This window comes from Pinus tabuliformis, chromosome 8, assembly GCF_031772625.1.
Source record: "Pinus tabuliformis cultivar Carrire ecotype Pingquan chromosome 8, CPIR1, whole genome shotgun sequence".
NCBI lineage: Eukaryota > Viridiplantae > Streptophyta > Pinopsida > Pinales > Pinaceae > Pinus > Pinus tabuliformis.
In genome coordinates this window covers 724928641-724950201 of record NC_142294.1, presented here as the reverse complement: position 1 = coordinate 724950201, position 21561 = coordinate 724928641, and the positions used below count along the sequence as shown (strand labels likewise).

The 21561-nt window shown below is 41.7% G+C and overlaps 1 protein-coding gene across 3 annotated transcripts in view; it reads left to right on the top strand.

Annotated features, from left to right (window-relative positions):
- Positions 1-18163, top strand: part of LOC149237634 (uncharacterized) — an 80139-nt gene extending 61976 nt beyond the window's left edge. For 2 of the 3 annotated variants that reach the window (XM_089372728.1, XM_089372726.1), the window contains 2 exons: positions 17454-17564; positions 17807-18163. In XM_089372728.1, the coding sequence (XP_089228854.1) occupies positions 17454-17564; positions 17807-17938 (243 nt within the window). In that variant the 3' untranslated portion in view covers positions 17939-18163. The remainder of the gene's footprint in view (positions 1-17453; positions 17565-17806) is intronic. The other variant, XM_089372727.1, reaches the window with a different exon arrangement.
- The last annotated feature ends 3398 nt before the right edge of the window (positions 18164-21561 follow it).

The window sequence follows — 21561 nt, the reverse complement described above, 5'->3', positions numbered from 1 at the left end:
AGATTAATTTTCTAACAGATAGACTTAGAAAATTCAACATGGTATCAAAGCATGGTTGCAGATCACAGGAAAGCTGAAGGCATCAACTAAGCAGATCATTTGCAACAGATTTAGTTGTCCCGAGTGATAGAGCTGATTCTTGCAGAAAGCGATAGAGGAAGGGTTGACGCAAAGGGATTGCGACATCAGTCCGGGCCAGAGAAAGGCCAGCGCAGAGGCTGAGGAGGGCAGAGAGAGGCTCACGCAGAGCCCAGGATGGTTGACGCAGTGGCTGAGGGAGATTTTTTTGCCAGTGTCGAGATTGCGCAGAGCCAAGAGGCATCCTTCAGTTGTTGGGGCGAAGGAAGCTGTGGGCAGTTTGCAGGAGCAAAGCTGGTGGGGTACTATGGTCAGAACAGTACCTAACAGGGCAAAACCATGGTAGAGGGAGTTACTACCGAGGCGGATTTCTAGCCAAGGAATCCAGATCAGTGTTGCAGTTGCACAGACGATCGGAGAGGGGAAACTTGACGGTTGGCAGAAGGATTTATAGGAGGGAAATCGAGACTCAAAGGGAGTCTAGAAGAGAACTTCCAGACGGGAAGTAGAGAGACTCAGCAGGAGTTGAAAAGAGAACTTCTAGGCGGGAAGTAGAGAGACTCAGAGGAGTCGACAAAGAAGAGTAGATAGATGGTCGTGAATGGTCTGAGGGATCAAGATAGGCTGGACGGAGCGCCTAACTTCGTGGTCTGGAAGGCCAGGATCCTATCCATTCTAGACAGACATTGCATCAAGGGCTTCGCCTTGAGAGTAGTGGCTATCCCAGTTGACCTAGTAGCTAATTAAAGGTACGAGGAGGCAATGGCCAAGGCAAAATGCATCATCCTTGACGGGGTCAAGGATCATGTGGTCCAACATATTGCTGAGAAGGAGATGACAAAGGAGATGTGGGACACCTTGAAGACATTGTACCAACACACTTCCGTTCAGAGGAAGATTTTACTGGAGAATTAGCTAAGGTCATACTAGATGTAGAAGGGGGAGTAGATAGATCTCTTCCTAGGTCGGTTGAAGGAGATCCAGGACCAACTGACTTCCATAGGGGCCATGCCGGATCAGGAGTTGATGGTGAGGACCGCACTTAACGTAGTCTCCGAGGAGTGGGAGACATTTTTTCAAAGCATACTAGGCAGGGCGAGTCTTCCAGATTGGGAAGAACTGTGGGCGACTCTTCGCCAAGAAGAGATTAGACGACTGACCAACATGGGAAGTAGTAGCAAAGGGGTCAAGATCAAGAAGGAAGAGGAAGAGGATGCAACTCTGGCATCTGCGGGAAAGCAGGAGAAGAGGAAGAAGAAGGACCTCTCCAAGGTCAAGTGCTTCCACTGTGGGGAACTGGGTCACTATGCGAACCAGTGTCCAAGGAAGAAGAACAAGGGAGAGGCTTCTAAGTCTAAGGAAGTGCCAGCGAAGGCAGAGAAAGAAGTCGAGGAGGATGACGATTGTGCCATGAGTGCTCATGTGCCACTAGAGAAGAAGTGGAGAGACATCAAACTGTAGTCAGGAGGACTACAGGGGATGAGGGGCAGGATCCTTGAGGTATCCAACCTCTTGGATTATACCTTGCTACAGAAGCCCCAAGGAGAGAGAAGCAGGATCGGCGGATGTCAATAGAGACGGATGCGAATGAAGCAGCAGAGAGTGATACAGTGCAGGAGTCCCTAGGCAGCGTGAGGCTAGCAGGCTGCAACAGTGCGAGAGGCACGGGAGTGTTGCAACGATGCAGGATGGCACAAAGAGGTGTGCAACGGTGCGAGAAGCAGGGAGTTGTTGCAGCAGAGGGAGCACTTGTTAGCGGCAGAAATAGTTTCAGCATCGGAAGTGTTTCTAGCCTGACAGGGATGTTAGAAGTTGGGTGGATCAGTTACTTACTTCTTAGTAATTGAGTTGCAGTGCAGTTGCATGATGCAACATGACGCGAGGGGGATGTAGTGCAGATGCAGTGTTGGGAGAATGGACCAGCGACAGCACGGATGCAGAGGGAGATGCCGTACGGATGCAGTAGTGGCAGTGGCAGGGCCATGGGCAGCAGTATAGGATGCAACAATGTAGAGGATGTTGGGTGGGGAGGCCTAGCATCAACACAGGTACCGGTGCTGGATAACCAGTGTGATGCTCAGTCAGGAGTATTACTAGAGCACAGTCCTCGATAAGAGGGATTGTTGATTTAGGGTAGCATCGGATGCGCTCTAGCCATGAAAATTGGTGGAGGCTGAAGCACATGAGATCTCCAAGACCCAAAAATGGTTTGGATAGATTGTACTCGGTTTGGGAGATATTAAAATAATTAATATTTTTAATGGAGTTCCTAAGTCTGAACTTAGGAAAAATAAAATATTAATGGGTATTAACATAAAACTAGGTTAGAAGGTTCCAATAGCCATGGATCAAGCCAAATCTAATCTTAGCCGTTGATTATAGATTTAATCTCATCAGGAAGGACCTGTTAGCCCTGAGATGCAGTGCTGACTTTTGGATGGACAAAGAGGGGCTCGGTTTGGTCTACTGTTCTCAAAGGGGCCCCACCTGAGTCATTTTTCCCTTCTCCCCTTACCCCGCTTACTTTCTACCCTTCTCGTTCCTTCATTCAGCTTCTAAACCTGACAAAATACTCCCTTTTGGCCTTAGCCCCAAGCGCAAAGCCAAAGTACCCATAAAACCCGACCATATGCCTTTACGCGCTCATAACTCATCGCACAACATTTCTGCTGTCAATCTTCTCCCGCCAATCCATCGGCCCATATTGTGCCCGATAAAAGCAAATATGCCTGATCCCTCCCCGCCGTCAGATCACCTTTGTCAGATCTGACGGTCCTCGCTCATATCACACGGGCAACCAGCACAAACAATACCCGCGCGATATGGGCGGTTTCTCTCTCCCCTCCGCTGCTACGTGTCATTCATTGAGTGGAATCGCGCGGCTTCTAACAGTTACCACTTACCGCCTGAGGCCCGCGCGATGAAAACCGTTACCGCTCAGGACAAACCACCCTCGCTCGTTATCGCCCGCACACCTCCGCCGCCCGATAACCGTCCGATCTACCTACCTAAAGATCTAACGGCCCTGATAGGTCCCGCTCTCACCATGACCGATGGCCTCTGTAAATTGATCTCCGCCACACATTCTCTCGGATCCGATGGCCACCATCCGCAATCATCCTAGCCGTTCATCTGCCCATGCACTCCATCCCCACGTCCAGTCTAACCCCAACAACCGCATTAAACAGAAAGCATGGTTGAATGGAGAAAAGGACACAACATGACTCAACAACCAAATTAAACAGTCATGGGACTCCACTGCCATAATCAATCTAACTACCTGAAGGACAACACAGTACCAGACTGATGGAGTTTTCGTAACAGAGAAAGCAACTGCATCCGAAGATGCTATCAGACAGTTAAATGCAGTTGGTGGTCAATTAAGACACCTCCATCCCTAAGTGGCTAAAAGCCAGTGTAATGATAGAATATAAATAGTCAGAAGAAAGATGTAATCACGGTTGGCATTTGATGTAATGTTCAACTTCTGGAGACTGTAGACACTCTGTAACTTGCAGCGTCTCATCTTCATTTTCAGCAATGCAAGCTTCTTTTGCTGTTACATGCTCACTGTCCATTTCTTCTCTGTTCTAAGCTTGTGCCTATGGCGCTGTATTCATGATTGCTTCCATGTTTAATACTAGATAACTGTCATCTTATCTCTGTATTGAAATATTGAATGTATCAGTGAGTAGGCCACTCAGGTTTCTTCTGTGTCTGATGCAAAACAACTATCATCTTGTCTTTGCATTGATAGATTAGATCTACAAGTTTCTTTACTAGTTGCAGCTGGCCATCACATGGTTGTGTGTATCTGCTGGTGTGGTTAGTATTCTCCATATTCACCTAATTCCTAAACTGTTGAGCATTGGTGGTCTAAAGCCTTGTAGTCTGAGGGTGTTCATGCATGTCTGGAGTGAAAACAGAGTAGAAGTGGTTATCTGGCTTGAACCAAACCATCATCCCTTCCAATAAACTTCTGCAAAAATAGTTTAATTTATATGTTACCAGGCATCTCCGAGCTACAACCTAGGAGAGTTTCTTGGAGCTCTAACATAATTGGCGCTGTTGCCGGGGAGAGGAGATTGAAGCTCAGCTTCCCTGGGAGAACGACACAGATCCAGCTTTGATGATAGACAAAGTTTGGACACATTTTTGGTTGTAATCATCTATCTGGCGACTCTACTGAAGGTCGAACTTCTTGGTGACTCCACATCACAGTTCTGGCTCAGTTTGTGAGGCACACTTGGAGAAATCCTCAGAAATCACCAGCTAACCCAATACCTGACCCTGAAAAGATTATCAAGCAAAAAAAGACATCACAAAAGGGAGCATTAGGATTAGGTAAACCTAAACAATCTTATACATCTCTGCGAGAAAGGCTTGTAACAGAGTACATACATAGTGAGAATATAACCTCTAGTACTAGCAATGAAGAGAAATTTTTAGAGACTCATAAAGCTCCCTATTCTTTAGGTCCTCCTTTGGATTTCAGCCCAAAGGGAACCTCCCCTCCTGTCCATCATATTCCTTTAACCCTGTCAGTCATTTCCCAACTCCCTACCTTTCAGACTTCCAACACCCTTTCATCTACCACAGTCATGGCAGGCCCACAAGCACCCACCAAAATGGAAAGAATCATAGCTGCTAGGTATGGACCCTTGGTATTGCCTACTCCTCTGAATGCCATGCCTGTAGGAGAGTATCAGAAGTATATGCCTAAGTTCACTGGGACAGAGGGAGTTACAGCAGAAGAACATCTTGAGTCATTCTATAGCTATGCTGATAACCTAGATATTAGTGAAGATGATGTGTGGATGAGAGTTTTTGTCCAAAGCCTTGATGGAGAGGCAAGAAAATGGTTCAGAGAATTAACCCCTAGGTCTATAACAGACATTGAGGCCTTAGATGATGTGTTCCTAAAGCATTGGGGGGATAAGAAAGATCTGCTCTATTATCATACTGAGTTTGGCAACCTAAAAAGGGAAAATGGGGAGTCATTTTCTGATTTCAATAAAAGGTTTAACCGCATGTACAACAAGATACCAGCTGAAGTGAAACCTACTCCCACCTCTGCCAAGCTCACCTATGCTAATGCCTTTGATTCTGACTTCTGCCTACTATTGAGAGAAAGAATGGAAGTAGAGTCCAATATCATGGCTGCAGAGAAACTCAAGGGACATGTCGACCGAAGGAGACAGAGGGGTGAATCTTCTTCATCTTTAGACCCCAGGATAGACAAAATGACCAAAATGATAGAGTCATTGGCTTCTGAAATCTCCAAGTTGAAGGTTGAGCAACATCCAGGGAAAGGAAGGATTCCTAATACATTTGCTCCTAGAAATCCAAATCCATACAGAAGAGCAAATGAACAGTTGCAGATCATGCAAAAGGGAAGAGAGGTCAGTGAAGAACAAAAAGTGAAGACTCCTTTCCAGAACGTAGTCATGGAAGAGGAGCAGTATGATGAAGAGGATGAGATCCACTGCATGGAGGACAAAGGCAGTGCTGCCTTTTTGACGTTAGCTGCCTATGAGGAGTCATTACTCAAAGACCAGACCAGCCAAGAATGGGACAGAGAAGCTGTCCTGCAAACTGAAGATCAACAGAGATATAACCTGAGGTCAAGAATGAGTAATGTCAAAGAAAGTCCTGCCAAAAAAGCTACGGTCCCTACAGAGCAGCAAGTTATCAAGCAAAAATGACCAGTAGCTGATCCCATTGTCCTAAAGGCACCAACTCAAGAGGTAAGAGGCCCTGACAAGTCCCGTTCCCCTTTCAGTTTTGAATCAGAAGTCCAGAAGTTGAAAATATCTGTACCACTAATAGAACTAGTAAAGAATGAGGCCTTTAAGAAGCCCATCCTTGATGCCCTTGAGCTCAAAGCCACACAAGCCTCCAATGACTATGTGAATTTGCAAGATGATAAACCTACAGTTGTGCTTAGCCCCATGACTGAACCCTCTGATGATAGCTCCCCATCCTTCTATGTCTCCTTGACCATTCACAACAAAACCCTTCACAACTGTCTGCTGGACACAGGTGCCAGTCATAATCTGATGCCAAAAGTTGTCATGGATGAGTTAGGCCTGGATATCACCAGACCTTATCATGACTTGTTCTCTTTCGATTCCAGAAAAGTGAAATGCTTGGGGTTAATCAAAGATCTAGCCATCACCCTGGCTCAGCTGCCCATGAAGAGCATGATGATGGATATTGTGGTAGCAGATGTCCCCCCTAAGTTTGGCATGCTACTTTCCAGAGGATGGATTAAGAGGTTGGGTGGGACATTGCAAAACGACCTATCCTATGCCACTGTCCCGGTTTTTGGGGGAGAAAGCAGAAGATTATACAGGGAAGCTCAGCTAGCCTATATCATCAGTGATGAAAAGAATCCCACTAATCATCCCATTTATGCTGTGGACACTGACTTTGGAGCATGTATTCTCCAAATTGAAGAATCCCAGTTGGCCTCAGTGCAACTCAAGAAACCAGTATGCCAGGTCATAGAGAAGGAAGGGCCACAGGTTTGGGATATGTTCTTTGATGGAGCCTGCTCTAAGGAAACTGCAGGAGTAGGTGTGGTGTTGTTATCCCTGAAACAAGAAAGCATACATCTGTCTTTCAAACTGACTTTTCAGGTCACCAACAATATAGTAGAGTATGAGGCTTTGATATTGGGCTTAAACGCTGCCAAAGACATGGGAATCAGAGACATAAAGGTGTTTGGAGATGCTGATCTCATCATTCAGCAAGTGAACAAAACATTCCAAGCAAGGCACCCAAGGCTGAAAGCGTACAGAGACGAGGTATGGAGGCTCAAAGATTCTTTCAATAGCTTTTGTATCTCATATATTCCTAGAGTAAAAAATCAGCTTGCCGATTCACTTGTTGTGTCTGCTAGCATGTTCATCCCTCCCATGCCCCCTAGATTGGCTTATGAGGTTCAGGTAAAATATAGACCATCTCTGCCTGATAATGTCAAATACTGGAAAGTTTTTGAGGATGATGATGAAGTCAATAGGTTTCTGCAAGTCATTGATGAATTCTCTGAAATGCAAATTGATCAAGAGAACGAAGCCGTGGAGGAATGTCCTCAGTCCCAGCTGAGAAACAAAATTGGTCAGGACAGCATTGTGCAATTACCTAGTAACTATATACCTAAAGGGTTGGTGCCTTTAGAGAAGCTGTTTGACCATAATGATGTGCCTTACCAGACCACCCAAAAAGAAAATGAGTCTACGGTCAATAGATATAACATAGGGAACCCAAATCATCCAAAGTTTGTAAATTTGTCCACCCATTTGTCAGCTGCCCAAAGTTCTGAGTACTGCACCTTAATGAAGCAATTTGCTGATGTCTTCGCCTGGGAGTACAATGACCTCAAGACTTATGACAAAGCGTCATTCAACATAAGATCCCACTGGAGAAAGACACCATTCCTTTCAAACAGAAACTGAGACCCATAAGCCCTCTGCTTCTTCCCTTGATTGAGAGGTTTGCAATACATCAGAGGAAGATCAAGGAAGCTTTTGACAGAAAAGCAAAGATGGATAATTTTCAGGTTGGTGACTGGGTTTTCAAATGGGATGACAATCATGGTAAATTTGATGCATTGTGGACAGGACCTTTTGTCATCTCTCAGGTCCAAGGGAATAATACTTTCATGCTGCAGAGTTTGGAAGGAGAAACAATTTTTTGATGGCCCAGTAAATGGGCGATTTTTGAAAGTTTATTTGGTTTAAGGTTTTCAAGCCTCGGTATTGTAAATATGTCATCTTTCAAAGTTTAGTGTAGGATTATATAGACTCCATGCCAAATGGAATACTAGGCAATATTGTGATCTTGTTTTTATGAAAAAGGCAATGGTCTACAGTTCTTGAAACCTCACAGGGAGGATTTCATCCCCAGAAGGAGCCAGTGTTAGCCCTGAGATGCAGTGCTGACTTTTGGAAGGACAAAGAGGGGCTCGGTCTGGTCTGTTGTTCTCAAAGGGGCCCCACCTGAGTCATTTTTCCCTTCTCTCCTTAACCCCGCTTACTTTCTACCCTTCACGTTCCTTCATTCACCTTTTAAACCCGACAAAATACTCCCTTTTGGCCTTAGCCCCAAGCGCAAAGCCAAAGTACCCATAAAACCCGACCATATGCCTTTACGCGCTCATAACTCATCGCACAACATTTCCGCCATCGATCTTCTCCCGCCAATCCATCGGCCCATATTGCGCCCGATAAAAGCAAACATGCCCAATCCCTCCCCGCCGTCAGATCACCTTCGCCAGATCTGACGGTCCTCGCTCATATCGCACGGGCAACTAGCACAAACAATACCCACGCGATATGGGCGGTTTCTCTCTCTCCTCCGCCGCTACGTGTCATTCATTGAGTGGAATCGTGCGGCTTCTGACAGTTACCACTTACTGCCCGAGGCCCGCGCGATGAAAACCATTACCGCTCAGGACAAACCACTCCCGCTCATTATCGCCCCCACAGCTCCGCCGCCCGATAATCGTCCGATCTACCCGCCCAAAGATCTAATGGCCCTGATAGGTCCCGCTCTCACCATGACCGATGGCCTCTGTAAATTGATCTCCGCCACACATTCTCCCGGATCCGATGGCCACCATCCGCAATCATCGCAGCCGTTCATCTGCCCATGCACTCCATCCCCATGTCCAGTCTAACCCCAACAACTGCATTAAACAGAAAGAATGGCTGAATGGAGAAAAGGACATAGCACGACTCAGCAACCGAATTAAATAGTCATGGGACTCCACTGCCATAATCAATCTAACCACCTGAAGGAAAACACAATACCAGACTGATGGAGTTTTCGTAACAGAGAAAGCAACTGCATCCGAAGACGCTATCAGACAGTTAAATGCAGTTGGTGGTCAATTAAGAGTCAAGACACCTCCATCCCTAAGCGGCTAAAAGCCAGTGTAATGATAGAATATAAATAGTCAGAAGAAAGATGTAATCAAGGTTGGTATTTGATGTAAGGTTCAACTTTTGGAGACTGTAGACACTCTGTAACTTGCAGCGTCTCATCTTCATTTTTAGCAATGCAAGCTTCTTTTGCTATTACATGCTCACTGTCCATTTCTTTTTTGTTCTAAGCTTGTGCCTGTGGCGCTGTATTCATGACTGCTTCCATGTTTAATACTAGATAACTGTCATCTTATTTCTGTATTGAAATATTGAATGTATCAGTGAGTAGGCCACTCAGGTTTCTTCTGTGTCTGATGCAAAACAACTGTCATCTTGTCTTTGCATCGATAGATTAGATCTACAAGTTTTTTTACTGGTTGTAGCTGGCCATCACATGGTTGTGTGTATCTGTTGGTGTGGTCAGTATTCTCCATATTCACCTAATTCCTAAACTGTTGAGCATTGGTGGTCTAAAGCCTTATAGTCTGAGAGTGTTCATGCATGTTTGGAGTGAAAACAGAGTAGAAGTGGTTATCTGGCTTGAACCAAACCATCATCCCTTCCAATAAACCTCTGCAAAAATAGTTTAATTTAGATGTTACCAGGCATCTCCGAGCTACAACCTAGGAGAGTTTCTTGGAGCTTTAATAGGACCAACAAGAAAAGTATAAGAGGAGGCTTGAGGGTCAGTTGGAGAATACACTAGAGTGGTCAGTCATTCATTTTGCTAGAGCGGGTTTGCTAAGAAAAAGTGAATCAGTGATCAGCAACAAGGGGCAGTGGGTACTGGGCAAAGAGGCAGAGACAGTTCTAAGAGACTAGTGCAGAAGTAGAGAGCGAGAGGTAGCAGCCAGTTCAGGCCAAGCAGAGCCTAGCAAAGACAACGCAGAGGCCAAAGGGACTGCATCATCCACGCAGAAGGCTGCAGTAGTGAAGCAAAGGGTCCCTGAGGCTGCGCAGTGCCTCAGAGGGCTAACACAGAGGGTCCTGGGGCTAACGCAGTGCAGCAGGAGGCTGACGTAGAGGCTAGAAGGGCCAACGCTGAGCTTTAGAGTTGCTAGAGAGGGTTTCATGGGACAGGTTTTCTGAATACCTGTTTCCGAATAGAGAGGTATTGCTGTCGTGTAATTTTTCTTTGTCGGGTGAGCCGATTAGGCACCCAGTTGTACTCAAGGAAATACTGCATAATAATATACCCTCAGAATAGCTGGAACAATTTTCCCGCATTGGGTTTTTCTGGGGACATTTGTCCAAAAATAACGGTGTCACTTGTGTGTTTGTTTTCTTTCAGCTGATGATTTGTAGATGTTGTGACTGTATTGTGTTTATTTTGGTATTTAAATGTTTTAAATAACTTGTTCATAATTTACAAGTAGAAGAAATAAACTAGCAGAATACAGATTAATTTTCTAACGGATAGAATTAGAAAATTCAACATCGATCTCCCAACCCAGACCACGAAATAGAGAGAGAGACACCAAAAACTCAATTTTCTTCTTCTCTAGAGATTCCCCCAAACTCCCACTTCTTTCGTCCTCCCGACAACAGACTTCGCACTTCTCCAGCGCTTCTTGAGATAATGAACTTCCTTGAGAGTGAGTGATGCAAATGACTTCAACCTCTTTCAATATATAGGCTTCTTGTGGGTCGAATGGGGGTCCTTAGGCCGACTTGATCTTCCTTAGGCCAACATGATGTGGAGGAGACATAATTCATATTTGACTTGATACAAAACATTTCTACATGATTTGAAAGCCCAAGAAGGGTCTCTTCGAATATACAATGACTCTATAAACTCAATATTAATCCTAGGAGTCCACAATGGGGACTTTGATTAATATAATGATGACCCAAGCATGAGACCCATGCTTTAATAAGTCATTGTTACAATAAAAAAAAATATTTTCTTTATTCTTTTGACAAGTACATTACACAATGACTCAAATACGTTATTGAAGACCGAACATAGTTACATTTTCTAACACCACCTTCATGTATTAAGTTTGCGGCCTTTTGATATCAGCAAGGTTTTCGGGCAGGTCGTCCCATTCTTTTAAGTGCCAAGGAATCAACTTGTCAGCATTTTTTGTAATAGCAATGAAGAAAATTGCAGCACTCAGTCCTGATTACTATATTCCTTTAACAACAGCATTATACACTCTTGGAAAACGATTTCACACTCTGGTTCCATCTCACAATCACGCCCAACAATTTTTGTTGGACTCCAGATCTACACACATGAATTAATTTACACACAGAAACACTGAAATCAAATACTCAACTAGTCTATTTACATAGGATCAATAAACTCAAGGTTATCTCACATCTTCTTGGCGCTCCCATGAAGGAGTCAGGCTAGAACAGACTCTGATACCATGATAGAAAAAAATGAGAGAGCAGAGAAAGATCAAAGAGCGATTACACACAACGCGAAACACAGACTATATTGTTATTGAGCACATAACAAATTACATATATAATTGTAGATCACCAACTTCTAGATGATAAGATCCGAAGAAGGTGGATCTATGATTCATAGACAACTCACACACATAGGCAAATAACTGCTTCTGGAATCACACCTAGGGACTCACGATGACAATACACAACAACCTAAAACACATGGAAGCATTACTTCCAATAGCCACTTCTTCTCATGATCATATACCAAAGTAGCCACTAAAGCAAGTTCTAAAAAAAGAAATGATGTAAAAGTGATGTCATGTTTTAAAACAGGTCTCCCCTTTGGCCCCTTCACTAAGCCAAACTATAGTGTGACAAACTTACGTTCAAGTATAAGAGGGGTGCACTTATAACGATTTTATGAAGGAAACGGTGGGACCATGGGGTGATATCATGTGGGGTTGCCCCCCCACACTTCACAAAGATGGTGTTGACTTAAAAGGAACATATATGAAGTGGCTTCCCTCTCATTTTTTAACCTTGGCATGTCATAAGTTTGCAAGGTTGGAGTTGTGTGGCGCCCCCTTAGCTTCATTAGCTGCCTTTTCAATAACCGTCATCCACATTTGTTCAAGTGCTGCCTATTTGAACCTCTAATGGATGTGGATGGGGCCATCATCTCATTGAAGCATATGTGTTGGTTATGACCAAGCCCATACTCATTTTTTATTGACGACCATACACTACTCATGAAGATGTTGTACAACTATGGTTTATGCATACTGGGTCTAGATCATGCAAGTAAAAAATCAAGGGGCTGCTTCCTACTTTTCAAACTATGTCACATAAAAAATTTACTTGGATTGCTTCATCCCACAAATGATTTGGCCTCTGGAATGTTTGCTGGGCTGCCTTCAACAAATTGACCAAACCATGTAGTGAATATATGGACATAACTACATTGAAGAAGAGTTACATGCTTATGTTATTTTTAGGAAAGGTTGTTAAGGAGGTTGTTACCACTTCTTACTATTTTGGGAGATTATGACAACTAACTCCATTATATATTCAGTGTTGACTTAGTTCTTGGAGTTAGTTAGTTGTTTCCTAGATTATTTTATTTTGACCTTTTAGAGGAGATTGTGGATCTCAACAAACTCTTTCTACTTTTAGTAAAAGTTTTGTAGAGATTATTGTTTATAATAATTCCTAGGAGAACTAATGGATCTAAGGAAACAATTGTTTATTGTATGAGGGAGAAGGGTTTGTTCTCTCCATTTGTAACTTGGTTTGGGATGGTGAAAAAATGGAAGTGCTTATAAGCAAGCTAGCTCCAAGTTTTGTAAGACTTTGTCTTTATTCTATGTAAATGTTGTGGTTATTTTGTGTAATTTTATTTGTTTATATGTTCTAGGGCATATGCTTGGAGATTATAAATTTTGCAAGATCTTAACATGAAAGGCAAATAAGGCCAGAGAGGAGCACCATGCTACATTGAGGGTGCCAATAGTACTGTCATTAACTTGTGTCATTTACTCTCTGGTGATTTACCTTTAAGATCATAACATTTCACATGCCATATTTAAATAGTGGGTATTTATGTATACAACCTTGGGTAAAGGGGCAACCTTACATTTGCTTTCATAAGGTGTCTTAAGGATGGAGCTTGCTTGCTTTCTAAGCAAGGTACTATGTATTCTAGGGAAAGGAAGAGAGGATTTGAGGGTTAGGTTTATGGGATAAGACTTGTGAAGGAGTTTCCCTATCCCTAAAATCCTTGTTAGAATTGGTATCCCGGATGGTTCTTGAAGAATGGTCCTTTAAAGGAGCTCGACCATATGGGGCCATGTGGACCCGGTCTAGGGTATGAGGAAAGTATGAAGCAACTATTGATATTCTTACCCTAAACAAGGTTGGGAAAGGATCAAGTAAATAATTTCTCTTGAAGATGTTGTCTTGATCCTATGAGGTACTAGCCTTGGGGATGACAGGGCAAGTTTTGATCCCAGAGCTAGGGCTTGACTTTTCTCCCAACTCCATCGTCGAAATGGCTTCAAAATTGGAGAAGAGCTAGAGGAAAGCCCAACGCAGGAGAGCCTAAGAGATTGATTTTTTTTTATGGCTAGTTTGTCGGGAAATTGATGCCCTAGTTACCCCAATGTGTCTAGTCCCAAAAGGATGTGAGAAAATATCGATTTTAGTGACCACCCTTGGTATATCAGTGCCTTAATCTTTGGTAGAATGGAGTATATGTTGAGTAAGAGTAGGATTTCTTGGTTCCCAATCAAGGAGGCCTCAATATTACTTCGATTTGCCATCTAGGTCAAGAAGAAGCAACCTTGCAACTTTTATACTTCGGTTTACAAGAGGAATGGCTTGTCAAGGTTAAATTTTACCCCTAGGAGATTTCACTCACATTACATGGCCCATACGTTGGAGGAATGCTATAATGGAAATAAATTCTACAATATCAAGTAGTAATGCATGTAGCAATTAACCCTAGAATAGCGATAATCCCAATCCAGCATATATGACAAAAATAAACAAGAATAACATCAAAAGGTGCGTACTTACATGTAATAGAGTATATCCAACCATTCACAATCAACAATAAAGAAGCTCCAAGAGAAGATAGACTAATATCCACACATCAAAACTCATCCATAAAGCTCCAATTCATCCTTAGAAAAAGTGCGAAAATCTCAAGAGAGAGATAAGAGATCCAAAACCAAAGTGTTGATGAGAAATGATCTCAACTCACTTGTATTTATACACAACTTAGGACATCGAATTAGCCTCCTTGGCCTACATAAGCCCCAAAAATAAAATAATTTTCTGATAATACAACTTTTGGTGACAAGCCCACCAAACTAGCCCATAAATGAAAAGATAAGTCTCTCAAGAGGTCAAATAATAATCTATGCATGTTGTAAGGCCCTCTAAGAGGCCTAATGAGGCCCATGGGTGCCATAAATGAAGAGAAGGACCCTCAAAAGCAGTGGACAAGGGGTTGGTCCCTTGTAATAACCTGTGGTGCTCCAAATGACATGTGGGGGCACACAAGTGTCCTCATGGGTCTCCAAACAAATCGAAGATGTTGTAGATCACCTGCAAGGATTAGGATGATGGTAATCGTGGAAGTCCTGGATTGTCTGCCAAGTGTATGGTGTAGATCTGGGGTTGACTAGGCATGATGGATCAGGTGCATCCTCCTTGTCCAATAAGTGAACCACGAGCAATCTCTGAATGGTTGTGGGGATCCATGGAGTGCAATCTGCTGTTGTGGAGGCCCATGGCTCTCAACGCTCACCCTACATGTGCCAATGTAGCCCTGTAGAGGATTAGGACCTCGTATAGGGAGACCAAACCCCAAATGGAAATCATCTGCAATCCTGCATTAGATTTAATGCGTCCCTTAGCCTTACAGTACAACAAGTCATTAGAGAAATCGAGTAAATGATCTTACCTAATCATGGACCACAGTTGGGACTTCATAATGGCCTGCCTTTCCATAATGGGCTTCGGGATGTGCCAATGTCTCCTAAACTTCAAATGGGGTTAACCAAGCACCCTATTAGGTTTCTACTTCTAAAGGGGATAATATAGTTGAGGTACATGCATCAAAAGGTGGTGGCATGTGGCAGATAGGTGAATGAAGTAGGGAATGAGAAGGGGCAGCCCTCGGTCCCATGCTGGGGTACAAGGGTAACTAACAAGAGGGAAGCCCACACTTGGGTTTCTAATGTGTAGGAAGGAGCAATCGTGGTACATGAGGTGCCTTGGCCTTGATTTTTCCACCCTTCTTTTATGCCTTTTGCCTTTTTATGATTTTCTTTGATTAACTGCTCGGGGCTCAAGCGTTAGAGCATGATGTATAAGATATAACAGTGAATTTCCCCTTTTAAGGTGGGGTGGTTGATCGCCCACCAAGGGTTGGGACAATCATGGGTTCCTATATGATGAAGAAGGTTCATAGAACCTGTAGGAACTAGGGTGATGGCCATGATGATGGGGTAGAGCTCATATATTGACTTTTGCCCACTTGCTAATTTTTTTTCCCCCGACTGTCTTTTGCATTTTGTGGTACTTTTCCTATTGAATGTGGCCATATATGCTTTTAACTTTCTTTTCAGCTGCATCAACCTCCGAGCTTCATTCCAGGCCATGACCCAAGGTGTGGGCAAGGGGAAGGGGAGAGCTAACCCTATGTGGATCCAATGGAGGAATGTGGACCCAGGCAGGAGAAATGATGGATGAGGTAATAATGAATGGAAAGAAGGTAATATAAGCGGATAAGGGAGTGGGACCATGCTACCAAAATCAGGGTTTCCTGTGAAATACCATCTCTGGAACCGAATGGTCAGTAAAATAGATCCCATGGGACTAGAATCCAAGGTTAATTCCCAAGAGGGGTCTAGGGGACAAAGCACAGACTTAGCCCATTATTTCTGCCGAATCCCCCCATTAATCCATGCCTAGAAGTGTCCATGATAAGCAAACTACAATACTCAATTTCCAAATGACAAGGCATACCTTTAGATCCGGGAGGCCCACCTTCAAACATACGATCATGGCAGATGAGCGAGGGACCACATGGCTGCCTCAGGTGGCGGAGAAGATGGCACAATGAGCTAGGTAGTGGCTGCAAGGGGCTGCTGCCTGCTGGCCGAGGACCATCTTGGAGAAAAAAAATTCTCCTAGGGATATTACCCACAAAAGTGGGTAACAGTCTCAAAATGTTTCCTACCTAGTTGTAGTATAAAATGAACACCCTTAACCAATTCCCTAAAGTCCACAAATTCATCTCCATAGAAGAAATCTTATAATTTACTTTGAATGACTAATGTTATCTTGGTGAGTAGAATAAGTTGAATCATGTCTTTGAAATACATAATGAAAAGGTATTCAGAATGACTTTACAAAACCACCTAGTAATTATTCAAGATTTTAGGAAGGAAACTAAATGAAGATGGTGCAAAATATTTTTAGCATTACACTGATTCGCAGATCATATAGGGCCATTGTAAGAGATGCAAATATCTCGTTGCTTAAAAGATCCCAAGATAATGAATCTACGTGTGTGTATGTGTGTATAGATATATTAATTGATGCTTAGCATTCTTTTATTAAATTTTCTTTTTTACATAATGCATTTTATTTATTTTTATATTTTGATTCATAAGTGCAAATGCTATACATTCATTTATAATGGGTAGTTATTTTTAAAAATACTATGTTGAGCCATTTATGCCACATGTCATGTCGACATTAGGCACGGACATTACACCTTCACACTGGGTTGTAGAATGCACCTCAGTGCAACAAAGTAGTAACTTTGTTATGCTAACAAACACGTACTTTCTACTATTTTTTATGTGACTACTGGAATGGGCCACTAAGGTGGTCTCATACTCGTGTGACACAAGATTGATTCCGTCCACTACCACTATAACCCCCAGGTGTACATACCTGCCTGTAATGTGGACACAAATAAATTGGAGTTTGAACCAATGACCTCATATTCTTTACATAACATGCTTTGCTAGGTGCTCTGCAGCCCGGGGGCTACATTCTTGCTACTTCAAGTCTTATTTACTAGCTACATTTTGAACCTACCCTAACACATTCAACACCTCCATAGGGAGGATGTGAGATATACTATTTTTGCTCTTTTAAATGTTTTTTTCCTGCCCTTTTAATGGACATGAGCGTGCATTAACAGGTTCTGAATTACATCTTATTCCCCGCCTTCTTGCCAACAAGAAAGAAACCAATCTAACCATCTGGTATCATATTTTTAAAGTTTCACATTGTTTTCCATTAGATGACAGGAAGAATGGGTTTGGTTAAACATTATGTGGTTATTCTCCCTGCCCACAGAACCAGTAAATTGGGCTGGTTATGAATCAGTATTCAATGAAAAAGAAACATACATGAACTATAGGCTATAGCATAAACTGTTCTGAGATGCTTACATGCACAGTTGATACTTCTCTAAGCCTTTGACATTAAGAAACCAAATTTTGTTTCCTTATTGTGCAGGTGCCTACTGTGAATCAAGAAACAGGAATTGCAGGAGGTGAACCGACTGAAACCTTGTCAAAATTTAGATCTGGCGATATCTTATTCTCAGGAAAGAAAAAACGTAAAGAGGTGATTCAAATTATAAATATATGATGCAATTTTTAATAAGCTACGACAATTCTTGGTGCAGCTTTTGAGACCTACGAAAAGTCAAATGTATCTCTCAATTATGTTTTAAATATGCATGCTTGAAACGAGACACTAACAAAGTTTCATCTTAGCAGATTGGTTTAAGAAATTTTATTTCTATTGGCATCTAAATGTTTCTTTTCCTCTCTGATAATTGTACTGAGTACCATTTCACTATGCAGGTTTTCTTTGGACAGAATTTGATTTGTGAGGAATCATTGAAGCCTAAAGCTGGAAAAGAAAAAACCATCAGTGTGGGTGATTCAATATATGTTCTCAAGATGGTTAGCTCTTCGGAAGAAGCAGCTACATGATAGAGTTAAAACACCGCACTTTTATAAGAATAACATGTTATTTTTTACAAGTAGTTACCATAGTCTGAAAAAATTGTTTTATAAGAATAACATGTTATTTGTTTTAGGTAGTTACCATAGTCTGAAAAACTTATAAAATGGTTTAAGGGGACGTATGTGCAAAAACTTCCATCCTTTTATACGGATGCTACCACAATTATTTGATTTTGTCATAATTTGGTTTCTTACGTACCAACATGACTTTGCAATCATTGATGAGTTTCATTCATTCAAGTTATCTTCAATGTTAGAATGTCTAAAGAATATGCAATCTACAACATTCATTTTGACCCTTGTACATGTAAGACACTGGGAATTAAATAGAGATTTGGCTTTAGAAATTTGTATAGCTATTCAGAGATCTGTCTTCTGGATCCATCACATAAATCTTTTAGATTGCCAATGTGTTTCGAACCACCTAATGTGGTTCATTTTCAGGACTATTAGATGAACCAAATTAGCTGGTTCAAAATGCATCGGCAATCTAAAATATTTATGTAATGGATCCAGAAGACAGATCTCTGAATAACTCTACTCACAAAAGCCTCCATTCAGATATTTGTATAGCTCACATATTTAGTCAAGTGATACAATCACTTGACTAATGTTGAGCTTTTAAGGACCTGACCCCATTATTATGAAAACTCTGCAATTCACATTTTTGAATGGAGGGTTTGAGTCTTGACGTCTCGTAATTTTGATTATCTATCTCTAGTTAAAGCTCTTTATCTTCTCGGAATTGTGAATTCCTTATTCATTACGAAAGAAGAGTCTTACTAGAATCTGATTAGATTCTTCAATTAAACTCATGAAATTGAAAATTACATCTGTTTTAAAATGTGTCAATCACTTTTCCAACTAAGTGGTTTTCACACATGGTTTCTACACACTGTTTTGGCACACGGATTTGTGGCTCACAGTTTGTGCCTTGAGAACTCTCTCTATATACTTTATACCATTATATTGTTGTAGAACGTGTGTGAGAGAAGCGAATTTTGAGTAAGATATTTATGAAGATATCTTGGAGCTCATAGAAGGATTATATTGGCATGTAACACATCGTATTAGTGATGTATTTTGCAATATAAAGTTTATTCATATTGTGGTCATCGATATGACCAAACAAATATCTGTTGTAGAATGGTTAATGATCTATTTATCTATCATCTCTCACAGTTTGATTTATCTTTATAATATGCTTATTGATTTAGTGCCAGTTATTATTTTACTGTGGGAATATTTCTTCATGCTGCTAAAATGTCATTTGTTACAGCTCAAAAATTTAACAATTGGTCTCACAGCTACTGTGGGCTTTGTCTTGTGGTGCATTCTTGTTGTATGGCCTGAAATCGGAGGGATTTGGCAAAGGGAGTTTTGCCATTTGACATTGTTGCACTTAGAAACTGGGAGATAGTGAGTTGTTGTTGCGGCATAAGGAGCTTCAGATAGATCAACTAAAGACCAATGACCAGACTAGAGTTTTGAAAGGAAACCATGGCCTATCTCCATTTCAAAGGTATTTTAGGCCTTGGGACGTGGTGGTTGGGCAGATTTGTGTCTGAGGAGTGTGGTTGACAAGAAATATTTGGAATAGAAGATGTGGCCTCCATAAGTTCAGGCACTGAAATTGATAAGTTAATAGGTTTAACTTGTGGAAGATCAAGATGGTGCTTGTTCTTGAGGAGAGAGATCCTTTTGTTAAGATCTTTGGTACTAAGCCATAGAATATCTTCCAATATGATTACAACAAAATGGATAAGGCTAGGTTTGCTATAAATTTATGTCTTTGTGATTCAGTGCTCAGGAATGTTTAGGATATAGAATCAGCAAAAGCCTTGTGGGACAAGTTACATTGTCTATATGAGGCAAGTCCCTAGTTAATAAAATATTTTTCAAAAGGAAGCTTTACAACCTCAAGTGAAGAAAGAGGATAACATGTTTGAACATTTTAATATGTTCAACTCAGTTATGAATCAACTTGAATCGATCGGAAGAAACATGAGTGAGGAGAGATGCATGGTCCTCTTTAGTAGCCTCATGGATTCAGGGGAGAATCTTGTAGTAGTTATAAGTGGGCTGCAAAATACAATCGACTCAAGTTTGATGATATTGTGGCCCAACTTTTGCAAGAAGAGACAAGGGAAAGGAACTTTGAATCTACCTATAGAGTGTTGATCTAAAGATGATCTGAGGTTGTCATTGATGTCAATCAAAGCAGCACCAGGGGCTACCTTGATCTTGCAAGGGAATTTTGATTTGACAACTTACTCTATTTTGAGTCAAGGATCTTCTAGATAGATTCTACTCGTCAAGATGTTTCCGTTGATATATGGCATGCCAAGTAATTCTTCATGGTTTGAGAGATATTCATGTTTGAAGTTAGTAACCTCAGTTAGTGGGCTAAAACCCTATGGGGTTGTGGCATGGCACTCATAATTGGTTTTGGTCATTGAATAGTCATTAATTAATAATTTTTTGAGTTCCTAAAATCCTTCCAACAGTCTCTATAGAAGACCCTCTCAATTCTATAAAAAGAAATCTCATATATCCTCCAAATGAAGTGATCGTGGCATTTTTGCTATAACTTCATTTCTGCAAAGTCTTAGATTCTGAAATTAAAACCCATTTGATTCGCAATCCTGATGAACGTTGTGACCGAATTTCAGATCTTGGTTCGCTATATTTTCGGAGATATGATCTGTGGAAGTTAGGGTTTTGCAGGCTGCCGAATTTCATCTCAAAGAAGTGACCTTGGGAAAATCGTCATAACTATCTCTCTGAGAAGAGGATTGGAATTCTGTAAAATGTGGCGGATAGTGCATGGACTGTAGTTTTCTGTATATCAATTTCAGAGCCAAAGGAGGAAACAGTGACATGTGGCACGTCGTACAAGTTCGCTCTACTGAACTAGTCCATAATTAGGTCATTGTGAGAGATTGGGCATAACTTTGTCTTGAAGAGTCCAAATTGGGTCAGACCTGTGGCATTGGAAAGAAGACTCAGAGGGATTCTACAGGACCGAATATCACATGTTGGGGATCTGAAATCGCAGAGATACATCAGATTAAATATCGTGCTCCTAGAAGGCAAGAAAAACTAGATCAAGTGTTGTCAAGGGGTGCAAAGGACCAGACTTTCTAGGGCGGCAAAGAGCAAGGTTTAACAAAATGATGTAGCAGAGTTAAGCTACATGTAAGTATCTTCAGTATAAGCATGTTCATCTCTTAATTGCATTAGGTTCTTTGTATTCTAATTTGTTGTTTTTTTTTAGCACTGACATATGCTCTGCAGGATGAGGTAAGTTTTGCTATTATCATGTCATGGGTATTTCCTTGAAGACTTTTTGTGGGTATTATATATTCATCAAGAGAAGACTCAATGCATAATCTAATGTTCTCAAGAATGAGAAAGGGTAGCATGACAAGAGCAGCAATCAACGGTCCAAAATAGTCAAGGTATTTATGGGAATAGGTACCATCTGTATCACTCGGAAAATAAAAGCTTTTCTTGTAAGAAAGCTTCCTTTTATAGTTATGATGATGTGCTCAGAGCTTACCGACAGAAACGAATTGACTTATACAACC